The 23,468-nt window shown below is 32.8% G+C and overlaps 7 protein-coding genes and 1 long non-coding RNA gene across 15 annotated transcripts; 1 reads left to right on the forward strand and 7 right to left on the reverse strand.

Moving 5' to 3' along the window:
- Positions 1-91: 91 nt before the first annotated feature.
- On the reverse strand, positions 92-3,129 carry LOC105148369 (odorant receptor 82a-like). The gene is made up of 5 exons (XM_011060073.2): positions 1,956-3,129; positions 1,632-1,731; positions 650-760; positions 392-547; positions 92-321 (listed from the first exon to the last, which is right to left on the reverse strand). The coding sequence occupies exons 1-5, from the start codon at positions 2,741-2,743 to the stop codon at positions 265-267; spliced, it is 1,212 nt and encodes a 403-aa protein (XP_011058375.2). The 5' UTR covers positions 2,744-3,129; the 3' UTR covers positions 92-264.
- Positions 2,470-5,408, forward strand: LOC147910007 (uncharacterized). Its single transcript, XR_015544947.1, has 3 exons — positions 2,470-2,559; positions 4,870-4,976; positions 5,311-5,408. It is a non-coding gene; the product is annotated as an uncharacterized LOC147910007 (long non-coding RNA).
- On the reverse strand, positions 3,245-6,328 carry LOC105148367 (odorant receptor 4-like). 3 transcript variants are annotated; one of them, XM_087405631.1, is made up of 6 exons: positions 5,616-6,328; positions 5,297-5,531; positions 4,875-4,974; positions 3,798-3,917; positions 3,498-3,648; positions 3,245-3,431 (listed from the first exon to the last, which is right to left on the reverse strand). In XM_087405631.1, exons 1-6 carry the CDS (start codon positions 6,082-6,084, stop codon positions 3,280-3,282), a joined length of 1,227 nt encoding a protein of 408 aa, XP_087261757.1. In that variant the 5' UTR covers positions 6,085-6,328; the 3' UTR covers positions 3,245-3,279. The 3 variants fall into 3 exon arrangements, with proteins under 3 accessions (XP_087261757.1, XP_087261756.1, XP_011058373.1); XM_087405630.1 differs by having other exon boundaries at positions 5,297-6,328; XM_011060071.2 differs by having other exon boundaries at positions 3,493-3,648; positions 5,297-6,328.
- A 375-nt stretch (positions 6,329-6,703) lies between these two features.
- LOC105148365 (odorant receptor 10-like) lies at positions 6,704-9,329 on the reverse strand. 3 transcript variants are annotated; one of them, XM_011060069.2, is made up of 5 exons: positions 8,146-9,228; positions 7,840-7,939; positions 7,635-7,745; positions 7,289-7,444; positions 6,704-7,040 (listed from the first exon to the last, which is right to left on the reverse strand). In XM_011060069.2, exons 1-5 carry the CDS (start codon positions 8,949-8,951, stop codon positions 6,981-6,983), a joined length of 1,233 nt encoding a protein of 410 aa, XP_011058371.1. In that variant the 5' UTR covers positions 8,952-9,228; the 3' UTR covers positions 6,704-6,980. The 3 variants fall into 3 exon arrangements, 1 of the variants encoding a protein (XP_011058371.1); XR_015544881.1 differs by lacking the exon at positions 6,704-7,040 and having other exon boundaries at positions 7,426-7,444; positions 7,819-7,939; positions 8,146-9,329; XR_015544882.1 differs by lacking the exons at positions 6,704-7,040; positions 7,840-7,939 and having other exon boundaries at positions 7,305-7,444; positions 8,146-9,329.
- Positions 9,330-9,361: 32 nt separating this feature from the next.
- On the reverse strand, positions 9,362-12,434 carry LOC105148366 (odorant receptor 82a-like). The gene is given in 5 exon segments (XM_087405681.1): positions 9,362-10,507; positions 10,510-10,698; positions 10,845-10,955; positions 11,128-11,227; positions 11,377-12,434. Coding segments are annotated over 5 exon segments (1,248 nt in total). The 5' UTR covers positions 12,186-12,434; the 3' UTR covers positions 9,362-10,468.
- A 147-nt stretch (positions 12,435-12,581) lies between these two features.
- Positions 12,582-14,855, reverse strand: LOC105148364 (odorant receptor 13a-like). Of its 2 annotated transcripts, XM_011060067.2 has the most exons (5): positions 13,751-14,855; positions 13,239-13,338; positions 13,001-13,111; positions 12,776-12,931; positions 12,582-12,713 (listed from the first exon to the last, which is right to left on the reverse strand). In XM_011060067.2, the coding sequence occupies exons 1-5, from the start codon at positions 14,536-14,538 to the stop codon at positions 12,660-12,662; spliced, it is 1,209 nt and encodes a 402-aa protein (XP_011058369.1). In that variant the 5' UTR covers positions 14,539-14,855; the 3' UTR covers positions 12,582-12,659. The 2 variants fall into 2 exon arrangements, with proteins under 2 accessions (XP_011058369.1, XP_011058368.1); XM_011060066.2 differs by having other exon boundaries at positions 12,582-12,931.
- Positions 14,856-14,987: 132 nt separating this feature from the next.
- LOC105148363 (odorant receptor 10-like) lies at positions 14,988-17,174 on the reverse strand. Of its 2 annotated transcripts, none has more exons than XR_015544891.1 (5): positions 16,208-17,174; positions 16,009-16,108; positions 15,725-15,882; positions 15,490-15,645; positions 14,988-15,266 (listed from the first exon to the last, which is right to left on the reverse strand). XR_015544891.1 is itself a non-coding variant. In XM_011060064.2 (5 exons), exons 1-5 carry the CDS (start codon positions 17,002-17,004, stop codon positions 15,216-15,218), a joined length of 1,215 nt encoding a protein of 404 aa, XP_011058366.1. In that variant the 5' UTR covers positions 17,005-17,174; the 3' UTR covers positions 14,988-15,215. The 2 variants fall into 2 exon arrangements, 1 of the variants encoding a protein (XP_011058366.1); XM_011060064.2 differs by having other exon boundaries at positions 15,772-15,882.
- A 3,197-nt stretch (positions 17,175-20,371) lies between these two features.
- Positions 20,372-23,199, reverse strand: LOC105148401 (odorant receptor 22c-like). Of its 2 annotated transcripts, XM_011060106.2 has the most exons (5): positions 21,618-22,981; positions 21,203-21,302; positions 20,994-21,095; positions 20,649-20,804; positions 20,372-20,570 (listed from the first exon to the last, which is right to left on the reverse strand). In XM_011060106.2, the coding sequence occupies exons 1-5, from the start codon at positions 22,433-22,435 to the stop codon at positions 20,517-20,519; spliced, it is 1,230 nt and encodes a 409-aa protein (XP_011058408.1). In that variant the 5' UTR covers positions 22,436-22,981; the 3' UTR covers positions 20,372-20,516. The 2 variants fall into 2 exon arrangements, with proteins under 2 accessions (XP_011058408.1, XP_087261815.1); XM_087405689.1 differs by lacking the exon at positions 20,372-20,570 and having other exon boundaries at positions 20,735-20,891; positions 21,618-23,199.
- Positions 23,200-23,468: the final 269 nt, after the last annotated feature.

Raw genomic sequence — 23,468 nt, forward strand, 5'->3', positions numbered from 1 at the left:
GAAAAGCTCGACTAAAATAGCCTTCATTTACTTATTATTTGAATTTATTTCATTAGATCCTTACAATTTGCTTCAATTTAATTCTTAATAATTTTTATTTATTTATATTATTTTTTTGGGATACAGAAATATACTATATCTATTCTAAATGTCCTCTGTATTTTATTAATAATTTATACCGTTATTTAAATATAATATATAAAGTTATAGTGATAACTAGAAAATTTTCTAACGCTTTATACAAAATGGTGTTACTATTATTGTCTAAGAAGCTGTTATAGTCCGAAGCATGTTTAGATATATCATGGAGGTTTTCATCACCTAAAATATTTTGAACATATATTTGGCTGTAAAAAATATAATATATGTAACATACACTTGGTATACTTACATCACCAAAAGTTGCAATAGAAAGATGAACTAGTTTTCCTGCAGTTAATTTGATCACACAACTCGATCGAGAAATAATTAAGATGAGACCTCGAGCCGTTTTATGTGGCAAATGATACCAATTCGTCATATAAACTGCCTCGCCTACTTGTTTACACTGTCAAATTATGTATTTTATAATATGAAAAATTGGCTTATTTTTTTTAATTTATAAATCCTTGCGAATATTGCACTATACAATTCGTAACTTTTATTTTACCTGTTCCGTGACAATTTCGCCAATATAACAGAATATAAAGACATTGAAAGTCATGGATATGTAAATAATCATATAAGCTACTGATGTTGTTTTTTCTATTACATTCCATCCCTGAAAATTATTGAATAATATGTTAATAATTTTTCTTATTATTATTGTTTAACATAATTAAATTTTATTGATACGTTCAAATAATAATGTATATATAATATAACAATATAATGTACACATTACCAGTAAAAAATCGTGAGCCAATATCTGATAGTATATGCATGAAAAATTGTACTAATAATATGGCGGCATAACTTTCTGATCAGGTCAAATTACGCGGTCAGATTCACGCTTACAATAGAGGCTATGTTCCAAAATTGACTGGCTGTACTGAATATCTATAGTGCAGATGTAAACTGTCGCATTTTCAGTATCGGCAATAAATTTGGAACACAGCCAGAAATGGTTCAAAAGATTGAGCTATTGAGGAGCGGATCCGTGAACGCTCACAGCTATTGGAAGATCTAGAAGAATACATCAATAACAGCGAACGTTTACGGATCCGCTCCGCAATAGTTTAATCTGCTGAACACAATTAATGATTCTTATTTTCTTTATTATATACAATAAATATTAAAGTGAAATTACAAATAAACTTATTATGAACTAAATCATTTATTTTATTTTTAGTATGTATTTAGTTTGAAAATATTAATAATTTATTTTTAGTATTTAATAGTTTACTTTCGAAATTTGGCGCTTCTTGACACTGAGAATGTGACAGTAAATCATGTAATTTGCAAATATTAGTGATTTGCAAATAAAGATGTCGCGACACATACTCTCGCTATTGATTATATTATAATAATACTTCCTCTGCGATTAATTATTTCTTGCATATGCATCTTTCATATTGTAATTTAAAAAATGAAACATCACACAATGCGATATTTCTTAATTACATATTCACCTTTTTAATTTTTTAGCGTACCGTAATGACGTAATATCCAAGCATACATAAGTTAAACGTACATCCTAGCAATTCCACAAAACATATCTGATATAAAAGTGCTTCCATCCGCGCCACGAAACTGTAAATTAAAATTATATTATTACATATAAATATTATATTACGTATAAATATTATTTTTTTGGAACTAATTTATATTATTGAAAGAAGGAAAAAAGAGTGAGAAAATAAATTTTTAGATTAGCTTAAGAATCAAAGATAAGTATAAAAAATTGTATTTTTTATTCATTCAGTACCACACACAGGAATACCAATTAAGACTTTTTAAATTTATGTCGGTATTACCTTAACACTCTTAGATGTTGCTCCACAATAATCGCCAATCGATGTTGTACCGTGCCTTGCTGCTTTCGATCATTCAACTGATCCAACCATCTCATCAGTACACTCAACTGGCCGCACACGTGCATCGCGAACACTGCTGCGAGACTGCAGGCGCCAACTGTGATGGAATTGACGACGATACTGGAGATGAGCTGCAGCGTTAACGCAATCTCGCCTGCTGGGCTCTGCGTGGTATCAACGAACTTACTGTATGAGGGACACGGTAACACATGCACCGATACGCTCACATTCCCGATATATTCGAACGTCGGCGTTGTACCCTGAAGTACGCTATGCGAGAATACTCCACCATGCATGAAAATTGCACACAACCCGGCAACGAAACGGCCGACTTTAGCATATTTCAGCATCACCTGCCGGTCCCCGATCTCCGTCACCATCCGCCAGTCGGTCTTTATGTGCTCCACGCAATGATGTATATCGCGACTGCGAAACAGCAAGGAGAAATAATTCATGCCGCCCATGCACCAGTGACTTAACGGACCAACAGCTCTTAATTTTTTCTGCACATCAGTCTCTTCGAATAGGATGTTCAGGATACAAGGTATGACCGTGAAGGCTATCAGCGAGTAACAGATGATTATCAGTATTGTTGAAATCACCTTTTCTCTGACTGGTGTCGAAGCTGAATTTGGCCAGGCGCCCACCGGTTTTAGAAACCAACGATTCAACTGAATACTGTAATCACTCGCGTCACGGTGTGACATAACAGGTTCACTGACATTCATGATTGCTCATTGAAAGCGCGGATGCTACTGAATCGACTTAAACGCACCAACGCACGTGCAATTGATAGAAAGTGGCGCCTGCGCCAGCGAGCAACTTAGTAATAGGATATTTGTATACGTCTCGTCAATCGATCGATAGTCGTGGAATACGCTACACGGGATGTCTCGTAATCGAATTGACACGTAGTTGCGAAAACATTAATTTACTGTTATTCAAATATAAGACCTACATATATAATTCAAAGATAAGATAGTACACTTTATTATTAGATAACTATATTAGGTCAATCATAAAGGTCAAAATGTTTGTTTCGTCATTTTCTACATAGATTTTTTTAATATCGATATATTTAATAGCCAAAAAATATATTAAGCTCGGCTCGAATATCTTTATTTATATTTTATTTGAATTTCTGTACTCATTACAATTCTACAGTTTGGTTAATTGTTAACAACTTATATTTATTATTATATTTTCAGGATTTAGAAATGATCTAGACAGAAGATATCTTATATTTTATTAGTAATTTGTACAGTTATTCAAATATAAGTAAAGTTACGGTGGTAACTAGAAAATTTGTTAATGTTTTGTACAAAATGATAACTTTGTACAAAGTGTAACTATTATTGTCTAAGAAGCTGTCACAGTCCGAAGCATGTTTAGATATATCATGGAGGTTCTCATCACCTAAAACATTTTGAATATATATTTAGCTATAAAAACGTAACGTACATTTTCGTGCACTCACATTACCAAAGGTTTCGATCGAAAGATGAATTAGTTTCCCTGCAGTTAATTTGATCGCATTACTTGATCGGGAGATAATTAAGATCAGATCACGAGCCGTTTTATGTGGCAAATGATACCAATTAGTCATATAGGCTGTTTCGCCTACTTGTTTACACTATTAAATAATTTATTTTATGATATGAAAAATTGTGATAATTGCATATTGGTTTATTTAATTATATTTGGTTTATTTAATTTATGAATATTCTCGAATATTGCATTATAAAATTTTAATTTTGTATAAATTTTTTTTTTATATTTTACCTGTTCTGTGACTGTTTCACCAATATAACAGAATATGAAAATGTTGAAAGTCATGGATAGATATATAATACAAGTTATCAAAATATCCATTGACATTTTTGTTTCTAATAGACTCCATTTCTGAAAATTTTTGGATAATGTGTTGACAATTTAAAATATATAATTATTAGTAAAATATTAATATTAATATAATATAAAATATAAATAATAATATAATATAAAATATAAATATTATTAAAAATTTATCAAATAAAAAGTGTTACAGTATATTCATAACGGCAGTATACATGATAAACATATTAGGTGTTGGAATTAATTCGTAGCGTTTTACAAGAGATGGGAAGTACTTTCATTAATGTATTTTTTAATGCTCATGTGAAATAAATAACATTCTTTCATTAAAAAACGCTACGAATTAATTCCAACACCTAATATTTTGTGTTTATCGTCTACACTCTATACTGTCACTAAAATCAAATAGCATATGCATGCAAAAATTATACTAACGATATGATAACATTACTTGCTGATCACGTCATATCATGACGATTGTGGTTCGATTCATGCTTACAACTCGATCATTATTTATCCTTGTTTAACAATTAGGTAAATGTAATGATCTCATTCTCGCTATTTATTAAGGCTCGTATTCAGAATGATAAAAGCTTTTTATCGATAAAATCTTTTATCCATAAAATTTTATAACATGTGTAATGTAAATTATAACATGCTAACGCGCTAATATTGTAAGCGCATTCTGAATATGGACCTTAATAAATAGCGAGAATGAGATCATTACTATTTTATTTATTATATTTCATAAATAATAAAGCGAAATTACAAATAAATTTATTTTTAAAGAAAACATGCAGTAGCAATAAGTTTTGTAATTCGGAAATCACAACATCAAAGATATCGATATGCTTTTTTCGCTATTAATTATACTATGGTAATGTTTTTTCTGCAATTGATTATTTCTTGCATGTGCGTCTTTCATATTGCAAATTATTTAAAAATAAAAAGTCGCACAATGCGATGTCTTAATTACATATTCACCTTTTTAATTTTTTAGCGTACCGTAATGACGTAATATCCTGCCATACATAAGTTAAATGTACAGCCTAGCAATTCCACGAAACAAATCTGATTCAAAAGTGCTTCCATCCGTGCCACGAAGCTGTAAGTTACAATTATATTTTTACACATAGAAACATTTAAACATTATTTTTTGGTATAAAATTATATTATTGAGAGAAGAAACAAGAAGGCAAGATAAAATAAAAATCAAAAAGAAAAATCACAAGGGATTTTATTTTTTATACATCATTCAAGCAGGAATATCAAACTAAAGCTGCGTTCCGTTTCACGTATAATGCGCATGATGTATCATTTTATCATTATCTTTCGCCGAATATCAAACAAGGATAAAATGATACATCATGCGCATTATACATGAAACGGAACGCAGCCTATATTTCTTACATTTATGTTAGAATTACCTTAATACTCTCAGATGGTGCTCCACAATAATCGCCATTTGGTGCTGTATCATCTCTTGCTGCTTTCGATCGTTCAACTGGTTCAGCCATTTCATTAGTACATTCAACTGACCGCACGCGTGCATCGCAAACACCGCCGCGAGACTGCAGGCGCCGACCGTGATAGAATTGACAACAATACTTGAAATAATTTGCAGCGCTAATGCGATCTCGCCCGCTGGACTCTGCGTGGTATCTACGAATTTGCTGTATGAGGGACACAGTAACACACGCACCTTCACGCTCACGTTTCCGATACATTCGAACTTTGGTGTGGCACCTTGCAATACGGTGTGCGAGAATACGCCGCCATGCATGAAAATTGCGCATAGCCCGGCGACGAAACGGCCGACTTTGGCATACTTCAGCATCACTTGTCGGTCCGCGATCTCCGTTATTGTCCGCCAATCAGTTCTTATATGCTCCACGCAACGATGTATATCGCGACTGCGAAACAGCAAGGAGAAATAATTTATGCCGCTTATGCACCAGTGATTTAACGGACCAACAGCTAGTAACTTTTTCTGCACATCGGTCTCTTCGAGCAGAATGTTCAGAATGCAAGGTATGACCGTATAGGCTATCAGAGCGTAGCAGATGATTATTAATATTGTTGCAACCACCTTTTCTCTTATTGTCGTCGAAACTGAACTTGGCCAAGCGCCCACCGGTATTAAAAACCAACGATTCAACTGAATACTATAATCGCTTGCGTCTCGATATGACCTAACAGATTCACTGACATCCATGATTATTCGTGAAACGCGCGGATGCTACTGAATCGACACTTGAACACGCGTACAGTTGTCAAGAAGTGGCGCCTGCGCTAACTTAGTAATAGGTAATGATAGGATATATTCGTGTGTCTCTTCAATCGATCGATACTTATGGGGTACGCTGCACGGAGGCTCTCGTAAACGAATTGACTGTGACATGCAGTCACGAAAACATTAATCATTGTATTCAGATATGAAATTTTTATAATTCAGATAGGTTTGTAAATTTTAATTATTACTATGTTTTGTTGTTTTTTAGAAATATTTGTTAGAGAAGGAATATTTTCTTCTAGACAAATATACGTAGTCTCAAAAGGGCACTTTTTTTTATAATCACTTTTCTCTTGCAAGAGATATTTTATCTTTTTAATGTTAAAAATATTTTTTTGTTTTTTAAAACGCGACGATATTGTACGTATCTTTAAAAAATATATTAATATATATTTAAACCCTAGCTGCATACACTGGGGTCTTCAGGCAACTTTCCGGGCTGGTCACCCCAGCGTAACTTTCTAAATCGAGATTTTTTCGCGTTTTAAAATTTTTTCTTTTTCTTTGAACTTATATATCTCAAAGTTCCTTAATTCTACGATTTTTACACATTATGAGCTTATTCCTTAATCAATTCTTCATCGGAAAAAAAATTAATTAAAATATATCTGTTTTTACGGAAGTTACGATAACAAATATGATCCCAGGGACCCCGATGGATATATCAAGGGTGCGAAAAACAAGTGTGTACAGCTAGGGATACATTTATATTTGCAGTTTTTTATTTATTAAATATATCTCTATTATTTCTCTATTATATCACATTTGTTCTATACAAAATATATTTACGATATACGTTCGAACTTAACATATGTAACTCACGTACTGGGAGTCATCGTTCGTAATATATTCAAATATACCACAGAAGTTTTAATTACCTGAAACAACAAGGTCTTCCTTCCTATTTACGATATAATTTTTCACATTTTGATATTAAAGCAGTATATATATATATATATATATAATAATATATATATAATATATATATATATATATATATATATGTCGCTCAGATCGAGATTGAACGAAGAGAAATATGAAGGAAAATTTTATAATAATTTGTAGAAAATGTATCGAATTTTTATTTATACAATGTCATTATAAATACGATATTCGTTTTACTTACATCACCAAAAGTTGCGATAGACAATTGAAATAATTTTCCAGCGGTAATCTTGATAACATTACTTGATCGCGCTATTATCAAAATGAGACCAAGAGCAGTTTTGTGCGGTAATTCATACCAATTAGTCATATATGCCTTTTCGCCAACATTTTTGCACTAATAAATAAATTAATGTAGATATTTTAAGTTTTCTGTATAAGAGTTTTAAAAAATGCGGAAAACAGTAAGAAACGTATTCAAGACAAAATTCAAATCATTGAACAACTTTTTATAGAATCATCAAATTATGCAGTATTTTTAAGCATAATAAGTCGAATAATTCTAATCGTCAATTTCGAGGAATTACCTGTTCTGTGAGAATCTCACCGATGTAACAAAATATAAAAATATTGAAAGCCATAGATACGTATACGATAATATACGATGTTATTCTTGCGGCATCAAAATTACTCCAATTCTGAAAAATCAGAAATTAGATTTAACATTTCATAAATAAAGAAGTTAGTGAAGTGCTGATAGCATATATTCACCTTTTTAAGTCTTTAGCATACCGTAATAGAATAATATGCAAGTAAACACATATTCATCGTGCATCCCACCAATTCCACAAGACAGATGTTTTGCATGACATTCTCCATTCGTGATATAAAACTGAAAAGCATATACGTATATCCAACATATTTTTATATTTATCACAAAAAAACATGTTTGAATTTTGATGTCACACACTTTGCACATTTCTCACAACAAATATTACGAATATCGTAATATCGGTAATAACTAATATGTGATTAAATTGTGTCTTGTATGCTAAAGACGCACAAATGCAATTTAATTTTTATATTTAAGTAAAATACCTCAGTACTCTTAAATGATGCTCCACAATTGTGGCTAGCTTCTTTTCGGCAAAATTGTTTCCATTATCTTCGACTTCGACGAGATCATTTAACCAAGCGAACAGCATACTTAGCTGGCCGTAAGCATGCATTGCGAAAACTGCTGCGAGACTGCAAGCACCCACCGTAATCGAGTTCACTATAAAACACGACAGCAACTCCACAGCTAGCATGATCTCGTTCGCGGGGCTGAATCTTGTGTCTATAAATTTACTATATATCGGACAGGTCATCGGGTGCACCGACATAGTTTCGTTGCCGATCATTACATTCATGGATGTCATCGCCTTGGCCACAGTGAAGAGGAACGTTCCGCTCTGCATGAATATCGCACAGAATCCGGCGACGAAGCGACCGATCTTTGCGTATCGCAACATTACATCCTGATCGTCGTTCCTGCGAACCAGCCTCCAGTCCATCTCCATGTGGTGCACACATTTACGGATGTCATCGCTGCGCGTAAGAAGCAACCAATAATTAATTGTGCCCATGATCCAGTGGCTTAGCGGACCCATCGCGTTTAACTTCATCTGGACGTCTTTTTCTTCCAATGACACGTACAACATGCATGGTACCATAACAACTGCTATCAGGGATGAGCAAGCGAGAACGTGTGCTTGTAGGGAGATTCTCTCCACCGTTGTCGATGTGGTCGCTCGTGGCCAAGCTGCGATCGGCATCAGAAACCAACGGGTAAGTTGAAGACTGTAATCGTTATTACTTCTATACATGAATTTGATACTCGTCAATATACGCTCGGAATACATCGTAATCGCTTCGCGGATGCGCACGATGCACTGGCCACGTCGGACGGTGCACCTGTTAAAGCTACGTTCGAACGGGCGCGTGCGCGAATCTTTAGAGCGGTTTGAACAATAGGCGAAGTAATGTGCGCTTCCTGACAGAGACGCATGTCTGAGAATATGTGATCGATAATTGCTGCGGAAATACAGCGTTGACCTTTTGAACGGAGAAAATGCACGGAATTTTATATAATAGTGGCATAATATTGGTTCTGTTAATTTTCTTTTACTACTGTGTGTAAATATGTGAATCATAATATCATGTAATATGTAAGACATATTACTAAAGAACATCAGCATCTTATTTAATTGATATGATATTTCATACTCGCGAATCGACATATTTTCATTTTTGTTTATATTAAACGTTAATCTTTAATTTTGGGAAAGTTGGATGACATGCGACTTTATTGTTCGTTTAAATAGCGTAATTATAAAAATTGTACTGTGTTCAACATAATTTCTATTTATTAAATAGTTCTACTATATTATATACTACCAGTTCTATACAAAATATACTTTTTACTTTTTCTAATTTAATATAATTCACGCAGCGGATGACATCGTTCGCAACATATTCAAATATATCATGGAAGTTTTAACTACCTGAAACAGCAACGTCTTCCTTCCTATTTATGATATAAATTCAAAATCCGGAAAATTTTTAATTAAAATAAGTTCGAATTAATATGAGGGGGACACAAGAATAATTGAAATTCGAGTGCAGCATACAACTGGACGTAGTAAAGCGTTATGCCATTAGAGATCGTATGTTCTGGATTGACTGATTTCCTTTGTGTTTGAAAGCAAATTTATTTTTAAAAAAATTGTTATTAAAAAAAAAGAATAGAGAGTTTACCTGAAGCTTTGCTCTTTTGAAAGAAAATTTGCTGCTGAAACTGTTTCAATGCTTTGAAAAGCTCATAATAACAAGCTTTAAGTTGAATGTAAGTACGAAGAAGGTCCTAAAAATAATTAGAATTGTTTAATAAAATGTTTCATGACTTTTTATTTCTTCCTTGAAACATTAAAATATTTTTAACATATTTGTTTAAATATATAATAAATATTATTAAATATTATTTACAACATATTTGTTTAAAAGAAAACAAAATTTTACGTACATACTTTGTTCTTTTTTTATCAATTATAATAAAAATCATTGAATTTGCTTGCAAAGACAAAAAAAATTCATCGACTAAGAAATCCTGTATAGCACAAATCATTATAGCAACATTGCAGCATTATAACAATGTTCTTTTGCAAGTTTTCCTGTATGCGATCAGTCGATCAAGAATCACTTCACTTGATACACTTTTTCAAAATAGTTTCAACTTGCGACCCTTAATAACGTAACGAGTTACTACGTCTAGATGGCCGTACTCAAATTCCGATTATTTTTAATGCCTCTTCATGTATGATTTTATTAAACGGAAAAATGCAATCGATTTAGGAACGTTAATGATAATTTTGATAAATAATTATAAAGTAAGTACAATATATATCAATTTTTTATTAATGTAATTCTTGTTATAAATTTAAGTATATTACTTACATCACCGAAAGTTGCAATAGACATTTGAAATAACTTTCCAGCAGTTATTTTGATGACGTTACTCGATCGTGTTATTACCAATATAAGTCCAAGAGCAGTTTTGTGTGGTAATTCATACCAATTAATCATATATACTCTTTCGCCGACATTCTTGCACTAATAAATTTAAACTTTATCTTTTTATTGTTTAAAAACGTAAAAAATAGTCAAAGAAATATTACAAAATGCGAAAGTTAAATATAAATATAAACTTTCTTGAATAATTGTCAAATATTATCTTAACTTGGCTTTTCAACTATTACCTGTTCTGTGAGAATCTCACCGATGTAACAAAATATAAAAATATTGAAAGCGATAGATAGGTATATAATGACATATGATATTGTTTTTGCCATATCAAACGAGTCCATATTCTGTAAAACAAAAGTTTAAGATTTTTTAGATAATGAAAAACTTTTCTTTCAATATTCTATATTAAAGATTTAAATTTGATATTTTATAAGTAACTTCTTGATTTTTATAAGTAAGTACAAAATTACAGAATGTAATTATATCACATATTTACTTTTCACATTATTAGCGTACCGTAATAAAATAATATGCAAGTAAACACATATTCAGCGTACATCCCAGCAATTCCACGAGACAGATTTGTTGCATAATGGTTTCCATACGTGATATAAAACTAAAACGTGTGCAATTGTAGCATATGTGATATATATTTTTTTTTAATTTATAAGAAGAATGCTTATGTGAAATGTTAAATGTGTGGTATATCTGTGAATAATAGTTTAATAATATTTTGATGCAATCTTCGATATTTAAATAAAATACCTCAACACTCTCAAATGATGTTCCACGATAATAGTCAATCTTTGCTCGGCACTTTCATTTCCCTCTTCATCCACGAGGTCGTTTAACCATGAAAACAGCACGTCCAACTGACCATATGCGTGCATTGCAAAGACTGCGTCGAGGCTGCAAGCACCCACTGAGACAGAGTTCACTATAAAACACGATAACCACTCTACACCTATTATGATCTCATTCGTGGGACTGAATCTCGTATCGATAAACTTGGTATACATTGGGCAGGTCATCGGATGTATTAAGACAGTTTCATTGCCCACGATGACGATAGTGGTTGACAGCGATTTGGCTATAGCGAAGAGGAATGTGCCACTCTGCATGAACACCGCGCAAAATCCGGTGATGAAGCGACTGATCTTGGCCTGTCGTATCATTACCTGACGATCCTCGATTTTCCGAACATACCGCCAGTCCGTCTCCATATGCAACACGCACTGACGAATATCGTCGCTACGCGTAAGGAGTAAACAGTAATTAATCATACCCATCATCCAATGACTTAGCGGACCTGCGATGTTCAATTTGATATCGGTATCTTTTTCTTCCAGTAATACGTATAACAAACATGGCACCATAATGATCGCTATTAAAGACGCGCAAGTTAAAATGTGTATGTGCGAAAAGAGTCTCTTCACTTTTGTCGCCGTGCTCATTTGCGGCCAAGCACCGATTGGTATCAGAAACCAACGAGTCAGTTGAAGACTGTAATCATTATCGCTTTTATAGGAGAACTTGGTGCCTCTTGTTACATGATCGGAATATGTCATGATCATTTTGCGGAAGGCGCACGTGCACTGACTGCGACAAACGGTGCATCGGCTGGAGTTACGTTCTATCGAGCGCCTGCGCGAATCTTTAGCTGGAGCGGTTTGGTGAACGGATAGGGTGATGTACTTTGTGAGAGAGGCGCGTGCATGACTGATCAATAATTGTTCGCGGAAGTGCTGCGTTGATTTTTTGCGCGGAAAACGCGCCTTGAAGGCACTTACAATGTTTCAGCGATATTACAATATTATATTAAACAAATATGGAAAGTTACTTCAAATTGTGTATTGTGGTTTCACCTGCATTGCAGAGGAACCGCATCATCGTGATCTTGAGACTACTATGAATGTAACTTTATACGTAAATGAATTAATAATTAAATATAATATTTTTTAATATATAAATTTGTTATTTAAGTGTCTTTATTTAAAAATACTATGCAAGTAAATAAATATTGAGATTCTTCTAGATCACATGCAGATTCACATTGTAACAGTTCGTAACATATTTAGGTAAACGAGAGACGTTTTGATAACCTAAAATGACGAAGATGATTTAAAAAATTTAAAGAGAAATCTATTGAAAGAAAGATACTCACGTCACTGAAAGTTACGAGAGAAAGTTGAACCATTTTTCCAGCAGTTATTTTGATTACGACACTCGATCTTGATATAATTAGGATCAAACTCATGGCTGTTTTATGAGGTAAATGATACCAGTCGGTCATATATGCTATTTCGCCAACTTTTTTACACTAAGAAATATTGCATCGTTAAATATGCAAATGTTAATTTTGCGCCAGTAACATCGTCAGTTTTTTTACCTGTTGCGTTAAAATTTCACCTATGTAGCAAAATATAAAAATATTAAAACTCATGGATATGTATACGATAATGTACGCCACTATGCCCTTTCTGTCAATCTTATTCCACCACTGAAAGAATCATAATGTATGAAAGATAAGTTTCTTGAGATAAAAATTTTCAGATGGTACCAAAGTCTTATTAAATTAATTTCAACTACCTTTCTACTATATTCACCTTTTAAGATGATTAGCGTACCGTAATGGAGTAATATCCAAGCATACATAAGTTAAATGTGCATCCAAGTAATTCTACCAGACATATTTGATGCATAACGTCTTCGATGAACCCTATAAATCTAAAGTCAAAACTTAATACAATCAGTAAAAAAACTTTGGTAAATCTCAAAAAAATTTTTATTAAATATTTAGTTTATTAAATATTATTTAATATTAAGTTGACATGTATTATACATATATTGTATGATAAAATTTGAACAAACTTTATAATAAAAAATTTTATTATAAAGTTTTTTTTATTCAAAAGAAAGAATATTAATAGTCTGCAAATTAAAAAAAAATCATATGAAATACAAAATTATAATTTAACCATTTATGAAGTATTATTAAATATTAAATTGAGTAGAGGTTGACTTTTTGAAATAGTTTTTTTTTACATAAAAAAACATGTTTATATGTGTACATGTATATACATATACATAGATTTTTTAAAATTATATTTTATTATCTAGTATTTAAATCTAGTATTACCTTAGAACACGTAGATGGTGATCCACAATATTGACCAGCCTCCTATGGACCGATTCATGTTTTTCCACATCTTCACCTTCGACGAGCTTGCCTAGACGTAAGATCAAAATATCGAGTTGACCACACGCATGTATAGCGAAAACCGCAGCTAAACTGCAAGCGCTGACAGTGGTGGAGTTCACTATGAAACCTGACAGCATCTGTGTCATAAGAACAATCTCATTTGCCGGGCTGTATCTGGTATCTATTAATTTGTTGTAAAAGGCACAAGGTAATTGGAGCATCGAGACGCTTTGGTTGTCACCGATCGACACCATCACTGTCGTCATACCGGATACGATGTTGTAGGAAAACACGCCACCGTGCATGCATATTGCACAGAAACCTGCCACGAATCGGCCCAGCTTCGCGTTTCTCGTCATAATCTCGCGATCCCGCGATTGCTTCATAATCCGCCAATCCATTTCCATGTGTTGCATGCACTTACGTATGTCAGCGCTGCGCAGCAATAAAGAGCAATAATTCAATCCGCCCATGAACCAGTGGCTCAGCGGACCGGCTGCTCTTAGTTTTAGTTCGATATCTTTCTCTTCAAAAAAGACATTTAATGCGCACGGTATCACGGTGAAGGCTATCAAGAAGTAGCAGATGAATATCAAAATTCGAGACACAGCTTTCTCGTTGTTAGAAGTCGTGGGTTCTTGCGGCCACGCGCCTATTGGCTTTAAAAACCACCGATTCAACTGCACACTGTGATCGTGAAGATCTTTAGTCACCGACCGACACATGATTTCAACGTGACGGCACGACAGCTACTAATCGACTGTTGAAGACTGGCTTCCTAGTCGCTGTAGCGTCTGCGCGAGAGAAGAAGAATCCACCACAAATGTTTTGATCGATTGACCAGTGTCATCGGACTCGTCGCTTCAATAACGTCATTGCGAATGTTTCTATACGTTGACTCAATGAATCAAACAAAATCAAACAAAGTGCTCTGTATTAATCATTTTTCATACGCGACATACAATGTAATTTTTTAATTGATACATTTTATTGATTCATGGGTGGAAATACGTTGCGAGCGAGAAAGCGGAATTTCATGCTGATCGATAGTGCAACTTGTTGCTTTGTTCGCCCCCGGCGTCGCTTTCTGATGCATTCACAAAATATATTGTATTAAAAGAAAAAGAGCACAAAATAACAATTTTAATATTTTATGAACTTTGAAATGCATGTATCGAGTGAATTTTTATGTATTTATATTTCGTATGTTCTTTATATACATACATACTTTAATTCTTTATATACTATGATAATTTCGATGATTTCATAAAGACTTCATTATTATTGATAAGAAAAGTAGCATTATGTGTACTCAAAGCTTCGAATTATAATAGAATATAAGAATAATCTCCTATTGCTTATCTATTTAATTGACATCTATTTAGTATTTTCATATAATATATTACATTACAGTACGAAGTATATTTAGGTAGGCTACAGAAGTTTTAATTACCTAGAAAGAAACAACAAATAAAATAAGATAAATTTTGTGAAAGATTTTTGTCAATATGATTCTTTTTTTTGAAGCTTTATTACGTTAAATTTTTTTTTTTAAACAAAAAATGTATAAATATTTATAATACATGCTATGCAAAAACACAATAAAAGATAGGTATTGAAGAAAACAAAGCCTCATTTTTTATCATAAAAATATTTGGTGTTGCATCTATACTTACATCGCCAAATGTCATTAAGGAGAGATGAATCAATTTTCCAGCAGTAATTTTAATTATAACACGGGATCTCGATATTATCAGCACTATATCGAGGGCAGTTTTATGAGGTAAATAGTACCAGTTGGTAAAGTAAGCCATTTCGCCAACTTTTCTACACTGCAGTAATTTTATATTAAATACAACGAGAATATTTTTGTGCAGAATAATGAATCAGTAATATTTTAAATATTTTTACTATATTCCAAAACACAAGCAGTTTTGTGGTTCACTTGCACGCGTTACCTGCTCCGTGATTATTTCACCGATATAACAAAATATAAAGATATTGAAAGATATAGATACGAAAAGAATACCATATGTTGTTATAGTCTTCGTGTTTTTTTCATCCCATTCCTGAAATTATAAAACAAATTATAAAAAGAAACAAAAATATTTTTCTAAAAAAAGAGTACATTCCTTCAAAAGGTATATGTATATTTGTATTAAAAAAAATTTTTATTAATTATATTTTTATCATACCTTAATCGAACAGTAACCAAGCAAGCACAAATTCAAAGTGCATCCAAATAATTGCACCATGCATATTTGATTCATGATTTTTTCAAAGCGTGATATAAAACTAAAAATATCATAATTTTCTCAAATTTTAAGATTGATTTACATTTGATATTGCAATTATTACAAATACCTTACTATAACTGGATTAGTGATACCTTACTTTAGTACACGTAGATGATGCTCGATTATGTTTGCCAATTTATTCTCGGCGGTTCGTTTTTCCTCGTCTGTCAATTCATTCAACCACGTGTAGAGCACGGCGAATTGGCCGCACACATGCATTGCGAAAACCCCAGCAAGACTGCAAGCACTGACCGTGATAGAATTAGCTATGAAACCTGACAGGAATTGTATCATTAGCACGATCTCATTCGTCGGATCGTGGCTGGTATCCAGCAGCTTGCTGTAAAACGGACAAGGCAATCGTCGCACCGAAACAGTTTCATTGCCGACCACGATGATTATCGGCGTTAAACTGTTCACTACACTGTACGAGAATACACCACAGTGCAGAAAAACGGCGCAAAATGCGGCCATAGATCGGCCGAATTTGGCGTATCTTAGCATCGCTCCGCGATCCACATTTCGCACCATGCACCAATCTTTCTCCATATGCTGGATGCAGCAACGTATGTCTTTGCCGCGCCATAGCAGAGAACTATAATTTAATGAGCTCATAATCCAATGGCTTACGGGACCTACTAATCTCATCTTGGTATCGAGATCCTGTTCCTCAAGATAGAAGTACATCATGCTAGGAATAATCGTGAAAGCTATGAGGGCGTAGCATATTATTTGGATAATTTTCAACAGGAGTCTCTCGCTAATTGTGGTAACACGCGATTCTGGCCAGGCGCCGATTGGTTTTAGAAACCAACGATTCAATTGCAGACTATAATCGTGATGTTCATTACGGCGATACGAAACCGATGTTGGTGTATCAGATGCGATCGTCATGGTCGTTCTTTGAAAGCGCGCAAAATACTAACCATTTTCTCGGTATTATCCCGTTTCTCAGTAGAAGTCAATATTACTATTGCGCAGGTCTTCATTCAGAGTTACGTGCAAGAGGCGGACCATTGTGCTAATCGATAACCACTACTTGTTGCACCGTCAGTTGCAAGTAAGGATATGTAGATAATATGCAAACTGTGACGCGTGCAGTACACATTTTGCTTCATAAGTGAGCGTATAGAATCATGAATTACTTAACTTGCATTGTACTTGTAAAATTAATTTTTTCTATCGCACATTTTTTAAATACTAACTAAAGATCTATAAAACACACAAATGAAAAGATTGTTGTAATATTACAAGTTGTAATATTACAAAAATCTACTATTAAAATGCACATTATGCATAACTTTTATGTGTATAATACAAAGTATAATAATTTTATGTAAAATATTTATTATGTGATATATATATTTACGTTTATATGATATTTACATATCATATAAACTTTACATGGTTAAAGTTTTAAACGATATATACTAATTTCAAATAAATTCAAGTTAATAATTATTTACACATTCGATCATTTCCTTAAAAATGTTTAAAAATAGTGCAAATGTTTATAATGATAAATTATACAGCAATCTTGCCTTAATGCTTACAGATAACGCTCGACCAGAGCCAATTTCTCTGACGTTTTTTTCTTGTTTCTTCTTAAGAAACTTTCCAGTTCTATAAGCCGCAACATTACCAAATTGCGTATGTCGCGAATAATACGACCAAACCATGCTTGACCTTTATCATGCACCATGTTGTTCATGATAAAGGACGAAAGGCTGTAGCATAGGATCACATATAGGTTAAAGGAGGCATGTTTTTTATGAATTTTAGTTCTCGGTTAAATCTTTTCATATTTTGGAAAATTGTAATTCCTCCAAGTGTCCTGATTAAAAATGTCAATGGGCGCGACATCCTAAAATTAACAATTTTCGAGATATAATTGTTCAAGCTTAGTTAATTTTTATTTCGGATATTGGGCGATATAAACAATCTTCCTACATGATCCTACACACTTGAAAAAAAATATCTAAATGAACATTATAACATGCGAAATAAGACTGTCGTAGTTGCATTTCGCTTCGCAATCTTAATTGTGGCTAAAAATAAACAATAAGTAATGTCATATCAATAAAGTTAATGTGCATACAATTTCCGACCTTTAACATTACCCAAGTTGAGTAGCAGTGAGAAGAATCGTGTGAAACGTGCTCTGTTGACTCAAATCGGTACAATGGTCATTGGAAAAATTCAGACTCTATTGATAATTTTATTATTATTTTACTTATTTTTATCATTATTTTACTTATTATTTTTATAATTATTTTACTTATTATCATTTTTAGCCACAACTGAGATCGCGAAGCGCAATGCAATTATGGAAACCTTATTACGCATGTTAAGATTCATCTATTTTAAGCTGTATTTTTTTAAGCTGTAAGATTATGTGGGATCGAAATTGTTTATATCGCCCAATATCCGAAATAGAATTAACTATTTATTATATCTCGAAAATTTCAGGAGACTATTGATTGTGACTATTGACACTTTTAATCAGGACACCTGGAACTACAATTTCCTAAAATATGAGAAGATTTGACCGAGAATCAAAATTCATAAGAAATGTGCGGATAAAATTAGTGTCCTTTATGTCCAAATCATATTGAAGAATGCATTAAATGACTTATTGCGTTTCATTGCCGATTACCACGTATCGGTGATATTTCCCTCGTTACATTGTAACAAAAAAATACCACCTTGCATAATGATGAATACTTAAGAGAGCCATCTATATTACCGACTAAATCATATAATTTTTATATAACAAATGTAATCTTTTTCTCTTTCACAGATTTCGAAAATCCTCCAGGATTAAAGCATATTCATTAATACGTGTTCATGAGGTGGAGATGAGTTGTATGCTGAGAACGATCAAAAATTTTGAAATTGATATATTTTTTATCATTTTATAGTATAATATGATATCTCAAGCAGTCAAGTCGCAACAACATTTGCTTGAAAGTTTTGCAACCTGTACTTACGAAATTCACACGTAGTTTGCACGAACAAATAACGTAAAGTTCTTAGAATTAAACTTAGACGCTTTATCACAATGAATATGTTACACGAAAATTGACACGAATGTGTCAATAACATATCATATACGCGACTGCGTGTATCATAGGTTACGTGAGATTTGGTATATAAAGACATGTCGGTGGGCTAAAAAAAACATCGACCTCTGGTGACTTTGTCGAAATTCGAGCTTCGCTTTAGGATCCTCTTAAACGCTTGCTATATTGCGTCTTCCTCTAGCGTGTCTCATTATGTCTTAATGCTCTTTCCTCACGATCTCTTCCATTTGCTAATCAATCTCCACATGTTCAATAAATTTACATATCTGACCTTTTAACACAAATACGAGCAATAATTTATATCACCCTAATAACCCAGTGATTTGGTTTTAGGTTCCACGGCCTACAGTTTTAAACGAACATCTTTCTCTTCCAGAAGAATGTACCATATAGAGAGTATCACTGTGAGAGTTATCAAGGAGCGACTAAGAGCGTTAATTTCAAAGTTTTCGATAAAATCTTCTCGATCATCAAACTCTAAACATCTACTGATTTCAAGATAGAACAATTTAGTTGAAGGTTATAAATTATTATTTTACCTGTAAACGTGTATTTTGAACGGCTACCGAAAAAACGCATTGTACTTTATTCGTGGAGAACGCTCAATCACTAGTCTTTACCATTGCCTGTCAAGTAGTTACGGCAGCAAGTGTGCGAACATATGACTTATTCCTGAGAGAAAGTATGTTGCTGTGTCGGCTGACCGTGCACAATCGATATTTACAGTATAACTTGTTGCATATAAAGTTCAATATAATGTGTAAGAAAGATAGGAAATGACTGAATAAGTGGTGTCAGTTATAAGTCACGTTACGTGAAAACACGTTGAATTTTTCATTTGTGAAATATAGTTCCATACATTATACCTTTCGTTCTGCACATTGGCACATCGTATGCTTTACTTGAATTTTTGCTTTGAATCTCTACTTAAAAACTCTATTTTATCTGATATACTCTTGAGACAAAAAAATATAAGTAAAATACAAATAATTATACGCTTCAAATTAAGATATCAATAGGAAATTAATATTAAGATTATTAATAAGATATTAAAAATAAAAAGAAAAAAAGAGCGATTAAGTGAATTTTAGCTAACATTTATGTTTGATATAAATATATAAAATATGTGAAATACATTATACACTGTGAACGTGGGAAATAATTTCTCAACATTAAAATTATTTTTTATTTTAATGGATTTATTATTTTGTAATTATTCCTTTTTCTAAATTATGTATTGCTAATATAATATTATTATTCATTTTGCAACAAATACAATTTATATCAATCATCAGTATTATAAATTAACATCATGAAAAATTTTTAAGTAGTTAGTGTACGTAACATATTTAAATAGGCAACTGATGTCTTCATCACCTGTTTAATAAGTGTTTATGAGTCATGCAATTAAAAATTATTCTATAAAACTTACAATTAATTTATATAAATACTTACATCACCGAAACTGCTTATAGATAACTCAATGATATTCCCAGCAGTAAGTTTAATTGATGAATTAGACATCGCAACCATTAATACAATAGCCAGAGCTTTCCTTCCTGGTAGACGATGCCAATCGATCATGTATGATGTTTCACTAACCCTCTTGCACTATGTACAGGATTGATTTATTAATTTATTAAATGTATCAATGTTGAATCATGCCAATGATTCAACATTGATTTATTTCGTTTGAGCCTGAAGAAATTGATTAATTTTATTAAATGTATTACACATATGTATTTTGCGTTAGAAGCAGAAAAAATTTTTGTTTTAATTTTTGAAGGTATGAAATCATACCTGCTCGGCAACAAGTTCACCTATGTAACAAAATACGAAAAGATTGAAGACAAAATTCATAAGCAGAATAATATATGTTATTGCAAAGCCGCCCTCCCATTCCTGCAATTAAAATTTTCTATTTTCGGAAACATATTTTGCGTACATCGATATTCTAATATTATTGCAGAAGAATGAGTTTTGCCACATATTTTGTACGATGTGCCTACCATAATTGTGTAATATCCAAGAAAACATATGTTAAACGTACATCCTACAACTTCCACTAGAGATACCTGGTGCAATACTTTTTCTGTTAACTTTATAAAACTGCAAAATAATACACGTGTAATTGGAAATACAATAATTAATTAATCATAAAATTACATATAAGAAAACAATGTATAATTTTTATGATCATTTTTGTGCGAGTGATTTTATCAATAAACTTTTCTTGTTTCTAAAAAATTTTGTTACATTCGTAATGATAGTGTTATAGCGAAAAAAAAGCATGAGATGAATAATAGTTTAACACAATATTCTTCAAATGTTATTACGGGAAATTAAAAATAAAAATGGAATGAGAATTTTGAATGTGCAACACGTAAAAGAAAATAATTGTTATTTTCTGAATAGCGGACTTACTATAAAATTCGCACATGTTCTTGCATAATTATGGCCAGCCGCTCGTCCACGTTATTAGAAAAATCTTCTCTCCCGTCCACTAAATGCATAATCCACTGCATGAGAACCTCCAGACGGCCGTAAGCGTGTACTGCCAAAACGGCAGTCAAACTACAGGTAGCGGCCGCAACAGTTTGCGAAATGATACCTGATGCAAATTGAGTCCAAAAGAAAATCTCATTAATTGGACTGTGACGCGTGTCGACGATCATCCTGGCGACCGGATACACCAGTGGCTGATACGTCAGATTACTCTCTGTAATCTTGCCCATGCCAATCGGCATGGCGATAAGAAAGAATGTGGCACCGCTGTATGTTAAGAACGCGTTGATCATTACAAGACGACGGCTGAATTTCGCGTTTCTAGTCATAATCACGCGATCACTATGATACCACGTATTCCTCCAATCGATCTTGATATGCTCGATACATACACGGATATCTCTCCCATGAAGGGCCAGCGAGCAGTACTTCATGGTAACCATCAGGCCAAAGGACAATGGTCCGGCGAATTTTAAGATATTGTATACATCTTGAACTTCGAGCACGACGTAGAAGAGACATGGGATGTAGAGAAAAGTCATTATACCAAGATAAATTATATTCATTAACACGCGCACATATTTCTTTATCGATGAAGAGGATTTGAGTGAATTGGGCCAAATGCCAAGTGACTTCAGTAACCAACGGATCTGTTTAATACTTATCTGCGCGTATTTCTCGTGATCATAAACGATCGCTACCGGATTTGATTTCTGAGTAAAGGATGATTTTCGCATCGTTAAAGCACCGAAGCTCAGATAGTACTGAAAGGAAACCGAAAGTCGAGGATGTGTAGTCACGTTAAGCGCTTGCGCGCTCAACTTCCTAGGAAAAAGCGATCAATCACGTCATGAAGTTAAAGGGTGCATTTTATAGTCATATTGACAATGAAGCGTAAGAGAGGATTTTTTTCTTCCTCTTTCTGATATATTGGTCACTTTCGTGAGTTATGTGTTCTCAAGCAGTGGATTGTGCATTTAATGGACGAGAGAGAAGATTTTTCTAATAACGTGGACGAACCATAATTGTGCAAGAACATGTACGAATTTTGTACTAAGTCCGTTATTCAGAAAATAACAATTATCTTCTTTTACACGTGTTGCATATTCAAAATTCTCATTACATTTTTATTTTTAATTTCCCGTAAGATGTATTCTCTTCCATGAGTATGTTTTGCGAGAGTAATCGGTAAGGACCATGATTCTCATTCTCCTTTTATAAATTCTTGTTTGAAATAAAAATATTGCATATGTACTAAATTATATATACATATACATATATATAAAATTATATAATTACAATATATATTTTAAATGAATCAATATTTTGGAATAAAATGATACTTTGAAATTCATTAGAGAATTTAATTGTAAATAGTGTGACAAAAAAGTTACAAAAATAAGACATGAATGAAGTATCACATTTTAGAATTAGTGTCAAAGTTCATGCACCACCTTTTATTTATTAAATCTGTGTTTATTTCTTATTCTTATTCTTTAATATCAAATAATACTTTCTTTAATACTAAATCATATAATTTTTATATATCAAATATATAATATTTTTCTCTTTCACAGATTCGAAAATCCTTGTCCAGGATTAAAGGATACGCATTAATACGTGTCTAAAAAGTGGAGTCTGTGCGGAGAACGATCAAAAATTTCGAAATTAATGTATTTTTTATCATTTTTTAATGTAACAAGGCGTCTGAAGCTATCGTGACAACATTTGCTTGATACGAAAGTTTTACAATCTGTACCTATGAAATAG

Source organism: Acromyrmex echinatior, chromosome 4 (genome assembly GCF_024713525.1).
Source record: "Acromyrmex echinatior isolate Ae372 chromosome 4, ASM2471352v2, whole genome shotgun sequence".
In the NCBI taxonomy this organism is placed as follows: domain Eukaryota; kingdom Metazoa; phylum Arthropoda; class Insecta; order Hymenoptera; family Formicidae; genus Acromyrmex; species Acromyrmex echinatior.